Here is an 11,912-nt window from a genome sequence, read left to right as displayed (position 1 = left end):
ACCCCCACCCCCACCCCCACATGGATACCAGAATCCAAGGATGATCCAGCCCTATTAAATACAATGGCATAGTAAGATGGTGGCCTTTATATAAAATGGCAAGATCAAGGTTTGCTTTTTGGAATTTATATTTTTTTAAAAAAATATTTTCAAGCCAGGGATACTTGAACTCATGGATAAAAAAATCCATGGATGTGGAGGGTGATTGTATATCCCTTGTGTAAATATACAGTTGGCCCTCCGTTTTCGTGGGGGATCCATTCTGGCTTGAATGGGGCATGCCCCTGGGCGCGCACACCATTGAAAATAGTGGAGGTCGTCCCTCTGCAGATATTCAAGGTTGCGGATCTCAGATCTGCAAATTAGGAGGGGAGAGTATTACTGAACACACTGTACATCCTCCACCAGAACATAAATGTGTACAGAGGCAAACAAAGTGCAGGCCATTGTGATCAATGGCTAATCTGTCCATGCTCTAGAAAATGAGACCAGAGAGATGGCTGGTATGGCAGGGCCTCCATCTCATCCTGTCCCCTCCACAGTGGTTTTCAGGCCTGATATCACATCTGAAAATCATGTTGAAGCTCTGCTACACTGAAGTGGGTAGAAAGTAGATCTAGATCTACTGGTGGATCTATGAGTATCATGATGTAGAGCATCAGGAATTTAGGACTTCCATTTCATTAATGATAGCAGCAACCCTAATTACACCACTAAAATGAAGAAAGCCTCAGGTATCTTGGAGTGGATTTTTGCATTAAAGGAATGTGAACTCTGATATCTGTTCAGTCCTACCTTCTTCTTGTTGTTATGTGCCTTCAAATCATTTCTGGCTTATGGTGACCCTAAGGCCCTATCATGGGGTTCTTTGTCAAGTTTCCTCAGAGGGGGTTTGCCATTGCCATCCTCAGTGTCCAAGAGAGTGTGCTTTGCCCAAGGTCAGCCAGTGGGTTTACATGGCTGAAGCAGGATTTGAACCCTGGTCTGCAGAGTCATAGTCCAATGCTCAAACCGCTACACCATGTTGGATCTAGCACTCAAAACAAATTGCTGGGCTCAGCGGTCTTACATCAGTGACATAGCTGGGGGGGAGGATCTGTGGGGTCCGGACCCACCTTCCGTTAAATACAATGAATGGTGTGTGCTGCATCCAAGCCCCATTATAATGGTGGCACTTAGTCTGGACCCCCCCCTTCCCAAATTCCTGGCTACGTTCCTGCTCACATACTAAGTGCATTTCATTTGCACATGGCTCAAGTTGATGTTGAACTCCAGCAGAGTTTTAATTTTTTAAAAAAAATTAGAAGTGGAAGTCCTGGTGGTGCAGTGGTTAAATGCCTTTACTACAGTCACTCACTCACAAACCACAAGGTTGTGAGTTCAATCCTAGCCAGGAGCATCCTTCCGAGGTCACTAAAATGAATACTCAGCTCATTTGGGCAGTTAGCTTACACATTGTAAACCGCTTAGGGAGTGCTTAAGTGCGCTGATAAGCAGTAGAGAAATATACTGTACTTACTATTGCTATTGCTATTGAGGTCTATCAATCCATACCAAACCAGACTACCAGGTCTACTTAGCAGAGTGTTATGGATATTTATTGGCAGCAGGTCACAAACATCTTAAGAAGATTCCTTTGCTAGATACCATAGGCTGAATTTAAACTAAGGACTTAACCCAAACCTTTATGGCTGTGGAGTTCTACCCTACCACTTGAGTTTACATATGGTTTATCACAGAATGAATCCAGCTATTTCATGGCAACTGTCTTGTTTCCTGTCCATATTTCAAAATGCATTAACAATCCTTGAAAACAATGTTTTCCCAGCTATCTGATATGGAGGACCAGGACTTATTTTTAAAAAGAGAACATGTAACATATCTGTGCCCTATGCAGCTCTTTCTTGCTGTGGACTGGCAGCCAATGGTTCACTGACTGGCACTGATCTATATATATTATAAGTCCAGAAATAAGTATGCTGTTGAAACCAAATTTCTACTCCTATGAATCCATTTTTATAATTTTTTAAAAAAAGCCCAGCACTTAAATATAAACATACAGGTTCATTATTTTTTCAGTATGAAACCTGAACTGAGTTCAGAAGAGGAGTTATTATTACTACTACTGCTAGTAGTAGTAGGGCAAACTGTTCCCATATAGGGTTAAAAAACCCTTTCTTCATCATAGACTACCTGAATGTAATTCACAGACTACAGAGATGTAAAGAGGATTAGGAAAAATTGCAGAGCAGTACGACTCAGGGCCTTCCACTGAAGATCTGCTATATGCACATTGTCGTCATTACCTCAATATGGTAAAGATGCAAGATTCAATGTGTAATAATAATAATAATAATAATAATAATAATAATAATAATAATTTATATTTTCCTGCCTCTCCCAGATGGATCGAGGCGGGATTACAGTCCGCTAAAACACATACATCAGTAATAAAATACATATAAAAATACATCAATAAAAATACAATTAATCTTAAAAGCTAACTCATCGTCAAGTTGTAATGCAATAGATGCATGAAATGGTCTGAAGGTGTCTCTTATATAAGTACAGGTGGGTAAGCTCTCCGGAAGAGATCCGTCTTAAGTGCCCTCTTAAACGCCTCCAAGGAGGTAATAAGACGGATCTTATTATTTATTTATTTATAGCCTGCCCATTCACGGAGAATCAGGGCAGGTTACAGCAGTAAAACAATACATCACAAATCAAACAATATAAAAATGAATCCCTTCCCAACCCCCCATCCCAATCCTAAAACCAAAACAATATAAAATAGATTACAATATAAAAACATTATCACTATAAAATCAGCTAAAAACTGGGGAAAAATTTGACAGAAGAAGGAGGTAGTCGGGGAGGGAAAATTAGGTTGGGAAAGCCTGCCAGAAGAGATCTGTCTTGACAGCCTTTTAAAAAGCTGATAGAGTGGAAATGTAGCGGATTTCCTCTGGCAGGTCATTCCATAACTTTGGAGCAGTGGTGGAATATGCGCTCTGGGTAACTGTGATCAGCCTGGATTTTTAGGCTGAAGTAAATTCTTCTCAGAGGACTGTAATACGTGGAACGGACAGTACGGGAGAAGGTGGTCCCATAAGTAGTCTGGATTCAAACCATGTAGGGCTTTAAAGATAATAGCCAACACCTTGTACCATGCCCGGAATACACATACACTTTGAAAAATCACTTGCAAGAATATATACTTGAGTAGGGAATCTAGAAATGTGTGTATGTGTATGCTCATGCACGTGCATTTATGTGCATATATACATCAGTGTGGGGAAAATGTAGTACTCTGGGTCCATTTTCATTTGCAATTTTGTTGGAAAATAAATGTTTAAACATCAAATACATTGCCAAGAGAATGTGTGATATTTCGCCTTATTTTCCCACCCAGCCCAACCATTTTAGTCCCAAGAGAGACCCACAGGAAGTGACTTGGAAGTTGACTTCTGTGTCACTTTCTTTTTGGGGAAAAAAAAAAGAAATACCCTGAACTGAAAACAGGAAGAAATGGCCAAAAAGATGGTGGGTTCCACCAATGTTCTTTAGGGAGCATTGGAGGGGACATGTCAAAATTGTTTACATTTGGGGGTAGTGAACAGGTCAGCTCTCTGATGTTCCTGGGGAGGGGCAGTGTGGCCCACTGACATACCCATTCTATGTATGCTTAACATACAAATACACATATCTAGTAAGAACAGATGGTGGCATATTTTATTTTCATTACTGATCTAGAGCTTACCTTTCTCCAAACTGCCTCGGGTGCTTTTCCCCGTGGTCCTTGAATGGAATGAAGTGGAGTCATGATTTTGAGTAGGGGGGGCAAACAGAGGAGAAATTCCAAGAAGTGGTGGGAAGAAAGCCGTGCCAGTACGTGCGTGCACCTCCGCGTTCCGCCACCACTCTATACATCCAGAGCAAAGAAAAGGAAGACATGAAGGCAACATTAATTATTGTTTATTCTAGTTGTGATGCCCATTCACTATAGCTCAGATCTGATGTTAATATAAAATGGAACTGTTCCACCTAAAATTCTTAAGCAGCTAAGCTTTCATCTTTCCTCAGACTTGGAATGTGAAATTGCATCTATGTAATTACTGTACTACTTTACACACAAAAATGCATTCCTGTCATCTTTCTATGAAATACCATGTACAATCCCCAAAACTGAAAATGCTTTAAGTACAGTGGCCCCTGGTATCTACTGGGGTTTGGTTGCAGGAATCCCGACGGATAATAAAATATCGGGATGCTCAAGTCCCATTATATACAATGGTGTAGCAAAATGGTGTTCCTTTCTGGAAATATATATATATATATATATATATATATATATATTGTGGATGGTGGAATCCGTGGATGCATAATGTGTAGATACAGTGGCCCGATCACACTGGCCTTTGTAATGACATCTTATTACACACTTCTTTACTTTATACAATTTATTATATCTTTACATTACATTGATGTAGTTTGTAATACACATCTTGTTGTTTGATTGCTAGCTGTTTAAGTTAGTAATTTTGATTTTTTGTATTGAGTTTCACTGTACTGTTTATACTGTATTAAACACAATAAAAAGGAGAGGAAATTTAACATGGTCACATTGTTTTAAAATATTATTACCACCATTACATATAAAATCTAGCAAACAAGTACATTTTCTTCAAACAAGTTTGACTTAGACTTAGCAACATTACAGGTCCTGTCATACAGAGGGACCAAGTGACCAGCTGGAAAGAACTTCCTATCTGGTTGCCTAAAATTTACCATACGATGTTGTTGTTTTTCTAAGGCTGCATCTGCACTCCAGAAAGATTTCAATTTGACACTACTGTAACTGCCACAGCTCGATACTGTGGAATCCTGGGAACTGTAGTTTGTTGTGGCCCTAGTGCTCTCTTGATAGAAAAGGCTAAATGTTTTAAAAATTACAAATCGCAGAATTCCGCAGCATTGAGCCATGGCACTTAAACTGGTATCAAACTGGATTATTTCTGCTGTGCAGATGCAGCCCTAGAGCAATGTTAGCAGCTTTTGATGAAGCAAATCAACCAAGATGAAAATGATTTATAGCATACATTGTAAATCAATAATCTAAAGTTTCTTCAGTGCTGTTGATTAGCCCACCATGAACACGGGTTTTGGGTAGATTTCTAGGTGAAATAATGGAAACTCTTCTAACTTCCATGATTAAAAATGAAGAGTGGGCAGAACAATAGAAAATATGCAGTATGGATTAATCTACACAGGCAGGTTTGAGGAGCAGAGGACAAGATGTTCTCATCTTGAAATCATGCCCTACAAAACAATACAAATCCTATGAGCAATTCTTCTTCCCCTTGCCCAAAAACAAATGTTAAAAGGAAACCAGGTAAGATATGAGCTGGGTGGCAAAATTAAGGCATTACCTACCCCTTAAAAATCCTGTCCTGTCAAAATAAAATGTTCTTTCACTCTCCAAATTTCTAGCATTGCAGTAACTTAAAACTTCAATACAGCAAATGTAAATATAGTGTAGACTTCCAAACAAAAGGGGAAGGCAAAGCTCCCAAGGCAAGGTGAACACAACAAATTGAACCATTTTCAGTGTCTCATCTCCTGCAATCTGGGGACTGAAAGAAAGACTGAAAGGGAGCAGAATTCTTATTTGGAGTTTACAGTCCTTTGTTTTCCCATCCTTATAGCTATACATGACCCTCCACATTTGCAGGTTTCAGATTTCCATTTTTGACTATTTGTGACTTTGTAGCTGCTGCTTAACATGGGAGATTATCACAAGGGGAAACAGGTGCAGGTTACATGTGGTTTGTATCCGGATCTAACTGCACTGCCCCAGGCCCAGGCAGTAGGCAGCCTGTATGCAACTCGGGATTCTCTGGCAGCTTTTCAAGAATGCTCTTGTGAGAGAAGACTCTTTATTATTCACATTGGGGGAATTAAAATATTCACAGTTTTTCCACTTTCATGGGGGTCCTTGGCCCCAATCCCCACAAATGTGGAGCTGTGGCGGCACACCTCAATTTATGCCATTCAGAAACTTTATGGAATCCAGCTTGCTGCAAAGTCATTTTGGGCCAGAACAAACAGCCCCGAAGGGATGGCTTGAAGCTGCCCCTGCCGAAGATGGATTTGGACCATGGCAAACACACGCCATGGCCTCAGTCCACCTTGAACCCAGCCCAAATAGGAGCAAAAAAGATCTGCTCCTATTTGGGGCAGGAAAGAGGGGCCTTTTCCTGCCCTGGCACAGTCCCAGGTCAGCTTCATGATGTTCTGGTGGCATGTAAACACTGTGCCATCACAGCATCTTGAAGCCACCCATGTCTGGGCAGCCTCCTGTCTCCTGAACATCTTTGGAGTGTGCGGCATACAAACACCCCACTCCCAAGACGCCTAGGAACAGGCTTTAAAGGGCCGGCTGTCTCAGCCCTTTGTCTCCCACTGCTCCGCTGCAGGTTTTCCAAACTGCAAATATCAAGTTCATCCCTCAGTGAAGATAGAAACTGTGCAGACAATAAGCAGCTTGCCATCACTATGCTGATATGAAACTAGAATCTGGCAATTCTAGACCAGTTAATGGAATTAATTTACACCTGAATTGTATAGCTTTTTAGGATATTTTAGTCTTCATTCATCCTGAAAGAAGAAGGGAGAGGTTTATAGTAAACAACATAGTTTTCCCCTACCCATAGATCCCCTGGACTGTTATTTTGAATTCAAAGAGAGAAAACAGGTAATTTGACTTCCAAGAACGTTGTTAAGAAAAATGAGCAAAACAACATTAAAAGGGGTGTGAAAAGAACATGGATGTCTTCTTCTAGTTGCCCAATACACAAAAGGCAGGTTATTTAATGGATGATGACTGATGTTTTTAGAGAGAGGTGCTTGTGAGATTTTCTATCTCAGCTGAAGAAATAACTAGGCAAGCCATGGACTTGGGCAGATGGGGCATTTACTGATCTGTCTTAGGTGGCCAAATGTCTTGGGAAATCTTTCAACCAGTCAGAAGAACACAATTGTCTTGGTGCAAATGCCACTTGAGTAGATAGGGGCTTATACCTGTATAAAGATTTATGTGTCATCACTCTGTTCTCTTTCAAGGTAATAGTATCTCTTAAGCTTACATTTCTACTATCTATAGGATTCCCTTGATACCAAAGGAATGGAAACAATTGTGACTCTTATACTGCCGACAGAACTATGTGCGTGCTTCAAAACATCGATTTAGCACCAATCATCAAAATTGCTATTCATGGTTACAAAATGACATGCAATCCTAGAAATAATATTTAAGTCTGCCTGGAATTTGGCTCTGTTTCAGCTAATATTTGTGCTACAGAGTAAGTAACCTAAATCGAGATAGCGCTATTATGTGATTTACAGCACCATCATATAAATGTTTACTCAGAGGTAAGCCTCAGCAGTGTGGCTTATTTTTAGATAAGTGGGCATAGTATTACAATCCTACCAAAGAACATAAAACTGATCAATATTATATAAGTACAAATCCTTTTATTGATTAACAGAATTGAATCTTCTAAATGTAAAGAAAATCATTATAAGACAGAGTAACCTATGATAAACTTGAGTATCCAGAAGGTGTTTTTACAAAGGCCTGTTTCTCTCCTGGAAACCAATAGTGCTGAAAGGCTCTAATCTTAAAAGAACCCAAAAATGCAATTGCTACTAAAATAAAATCAAATGTGTTTTCCCCCCAGCAAAAAAGAACTTCTCTTCTGTCAGTGAAAGACAGCAGAGCACAAATCCACTGTCTGACAGCAATACCTGACATAGAGAAAATGCATGAACCATTTGACATGCAAGAGAGGGGAAAATCAATGAGGTAGGACATTGTCATAGAGACATTTAATGTCCTGAAAATAACTGTAATCCCTTCTGATTTAATTCAGTGTTGTGTAAATGGATGTCTGTGTACACCAATAGTCTATGGAGTTTATCATACGGGAGGAATTTATCTTAATTTCGAATGGAAAGAAAGTGGGGCTAGTTCAGCGAATTTACGTGAATTCGAATTGCGTTCGAACTGACTTCCCATTGCCCAAAAATAGCTTGCTGTTGCCCGAAATTGCATGTGACCACCTTTCACACAATAACGTGAAACCCCATGATTGCATGCAGACTGATTTCCCATTGCCCAAAATTGCGTGTGGTAGTCTATCACGCAATAATGTTAAACCCCATGATTGAGTTCAGATTGCCATTGGATTATACTTCCAATTTCTCTTGTCTGATAATGTCCTATATCTTTCTATCCTACTCCCTCTCCTTCCCACATACACATACACACTTAATTTGCTACAAGAGTCCCCAAATATTCTAAAGTAGACTGAGTGGGCATAGACAAACCCTCTCTGTCAGCACTATTCATTGTGGTGGATGATGAATACAATTAGATACATTCTTTCCTTTCATTATGCCTATTTATTAACTGCATATTCAGTGTAATGATAATTAACAGTCCAAATCATAACACAACACTAGCTCCTCTTCAAATAAAGAGCAAATATATATATATATATATATTCTGTAATCTGAAATTATTTATAATTTAAATATAAGCCACAAATGAATAAGACATACTATAGTAATATCTCAAACAGTATGTCACCGCTTACAGCACAACCCTTCACATGTTTATTTGTAAATCATTGAATTCAATGGGACTTACTCCCAAGCAATTATTAATCTCAAGGATGCAATGTATGTATTTCCCTCCACAAACATTCATTGCCCATCTCTGCCTTTGAAACAATCTCCAAGAGCCAGCTATTTGAAAAATCTACAGTCTGTTTATGGATTTTACTGGCATGTTATTATTGGAGCTGAACACTGTTTTCATGAGCATGGTAGCAACCAAGTTTCAGTTGGCAGACAAACTGCATTTATTTTACAATATTACCATTCTGAAACTATTACCCAGTCCTGGAAGAATAATGATGTACCATGAGACTGCCAAAGCATAATGATGATCATTTCTTTATTGCTTCTTTTTACTCTGATTATCACATTTTCACATCTTGTTTCTAAACCATGAGGGCTAGAGACCTACTGTAATTTCATTACAGCGAATTCTCATACATATCTATTAAAGTGTGTTCCACTGAGTTCAGGTCGCTTCATACAAAACTGCAGCTTAAAATATTAAGGAAGAAATTTGTAAGTCCTAGGGGGCCTAAGTGTGTTTAATTGTAGATGGACACAAAAGCCTTATTTCTTGGCAATAAAACTACAATTCTGAAACACAAAAACATCCTGATTAATACTTCGCTAATTCATACATTTTTATCTGAAATTAATTATTTAAAGACCACATTTCTTCCAATAATTTACATTCACCAGCAACACATGTACCAAGGCTAGAGACTTACTATATTGTCATTACAATGAAATATTATATATATATCTACTGAAAGCCAATGAATTTAATGGGACAAGAGCCAGCATGGTGTAGTAGTTTGAGCACTGAACTATGGCTCTGGTGACCAGGGTTCAAATACCTGCTCAGGCATGAAAATCCACTAGGTGACCTTAGGCAAGTCACACTCCCTCAGCCTCAGAGGAAGGCAATAGCACCAAAATTTGCCAAGAAAATCTTATAATTTGCCTTAGGGTCACTATAAGTTGGAAAGGACTTGAAGGCACACAACAATACAACACAGTTCCCAGATAGTGATGTTATTGGACTGAAGCCTTAATAAAATGATAATCACAAACATCCTGAACACTGATATCGTTCTTGCTCTGATGGTTGTTAAGGAGAAAAAGCTGGACTTCTGCACTCAGTAATGGAATATATGAAAATGGTGCCTATTTGTACTTAGGAACATTCATGGTTGCATCTTCTAGTGAGTGTTTCTTGAAATGCATGTTTACCTGGAAAAGGTGCTAGTTGGGGATGTGCTGCTAAGGCTGTGGGTGTACCAAGTGTCCCCAAGCCACCAAATTCTGTGTGCCCTGAGCTGGCTGTATGTAGACCAAAGATTGGGTGGCTGACCATTGGGAAGGCACTCGACACTGTGGACAGGTTACACGGTTGATCCCCAGCTGCTCTGAATAAATGTCCTGAAGAGGGGAAAAAAGCAACACTTGAAAATGTCCTAATAAAACACATCCTAATCTTTATTTATATTAATGTAATTTCTATCCCATCCTTCTCCCAATAGGGGATCCAAATCTTGTAACGTTTTGCCCTTCCACGTAAATATAACCCATATATTCAAGAACATATTTATGGCTTTTAAATTTATAATGTGAGCTGATGCACAAACACAAGCAAACTCAGTAACATTCAGCTCAAGGCATCATAATAATATAAACACTGCAAAGGTGCTACACTCATTTTAGACATCTGCAAAATATTTCTTCCAGATTCTTTCTGTGATATTTGGAAATGCACTACTGCATCAAATAACTTTCCCCATTAAACTGATATGCAAATATCTCATTTGACTTCAATGGGTGAACCAAAGAATGACTCCTTTCACTAAATAGGCAATAAATCTGAAGCAACTCAGGTTTCAATGTGCTATTCTGTTAGATCTTTTGCTAACATGTTCAAAACAACTATTATATTTTGAACATAATTGCACCAGCTCCGTATGATTTTAACACCTTTGTTTGGTGAAGAAGCCAATGGAGCTTCAAAAGTGTGCATCATGCATTTTGTGCATTTTAGTTGTTCCAATAAAGGTATTGCTGTTTTGTAGATTTTGGATGTTGTTATACATGGCTTAAAAGGAGATGCCATCTTAACTGAGCTCAACAACAATATGTTGAGAAAATGTTGGCCTCTGACTTCAAGACTGTCATATTTTTTCCCTGTATGATTTTTAACACCTTTGTTTGGTGAAGAAGCTAATGGACATCAAAAGCTTGGTTCATGTAATTTGGGCATTTTGTTTGGTCCCATAAAGATATTACTATTTTGTGGATTTGGGATATTATTGTACTATACCAGCTGTAAAGAATAAGCTAAATGTAAAGAATTCTGTCCACAGTATTAAAATAATTTAATTCTCCTTCAAAGAGTTAGTGTCATGCCTCTGAATATTGGCTGCTGAAGAACAAGAATAGGAGAGCCCTTTGAGCGCACTACCCAGAAGCATGTGGCAGGCCTTAATGGAAAACAGGATGCTGGATCACACTCTTTGTACACTCTGAAATGCCAGATGGGGAAAAGGGAGTCTTGAATTCAAATTTGCAGTCACTTATGAAGCTCACATGATGATCGTAGATCATCAACCCTATGGTTAGCTCCAACTAAAGCAGACCCAGTGAATCAATGATATTTACCTATGTGCTGACTCACTATTTGAGAACTGATTCAATCAATTCAGGCCCTAAACCCTCAGGTATACTGTATATACTCATGTATACACGCCTAGAAATTTTAGTCAAAAATTTGACCCAAAAAACCTGTGTCGACTTATCCATGGCGGGTCAATGTAAGTACTGTACTTTAACTCGTATCAAAAAGAGGACCATGCCCTGGTGAAAGGTGAGACCTTAATCTCTTCTCGGAGCACGTAAAAAAAGCATCAATCCCCTCTACCATACCATTTATCCTGCCTTTAGGATGAGCACGAACAGTTATGCCTGTCAAAAATTTTAAAGATCATTAGTACTATTTATAATTATGATTAATTGACTACGGTGGGTGGGTGGCTTTCTGGGACATTGTATTTTATTGCATTTTAATGTTTTAATGTTGTTAGCCGCCTCGATCTTAATGAAGAGGCGGGGTATAAATAAATATTATTATTATTATTATTAGTAGTAGTAGTAGTATCATTTTCCTTTGCTTTATCCTTTACATCCTTTGTTACATGCTGCTAAGTTTTACCCTCAACTTATTCATGGGTCATATAAAA

General features: G+C 38.8%; 1 protein-coding gene across 19 annotated transcripts in view; it reads right to left on the bottom strand.

Moving 5' to 3' along the window:
* The window catches only part of BAZ2B (bromodomain adjacent to zinc finger domain 2B), a 291,030-nt gene that overhangs the window by 82,610 nt on the left and 196,508 nt on the right, over nucleotides 1-11,912 (bottom strand). For 17 of the 19 annotated variants that reach the window (XM_089519924.1, XM_089519920.1, XM_089519932.1 and 14 more), the window contains 2 exons: nucleotides 9,916-10,104; nucleotides 3,761-3,922 (listed from right to left, as the gene is read on the bottom strand). In XM_089519924.1, coding sequence (XP_089376050.1) covers nucleotides 3,761-3,922; nucleotides 9,916-10,104 — 351 coding nt within the window. The remainder of the gene's footprint in view (nucleotides 1-3,760; nucleotides 3,923-9,915; nucleotides 10,105-11,912) is intronic. The other 2 variants (XM_089519935.1, XM_089519938.1) reach the window with 1 other exon arrangement.

This window comes from Sceloporus occidentalis, unplaced genomic scaffold (assembly GCF_023333645.1).
Source record: "Sceloporus occidentalis isolate IW3139 unplaced genomic scaffold, rSceOcc1.0.p SCAF_4, whole genome shotgun sequence".
NCBI classification, from domain to species: Eukaryota; Metazoa; Chordata; class Lepidosauria; order Squamata; family Phrynosomatidae; genus Sceloporus; species Sceloporus occidentalis.
Note: the sequence above shows the minus strand (reverse complement) of the source record. Positions and strands in the feature narration are given on the sequence as shown.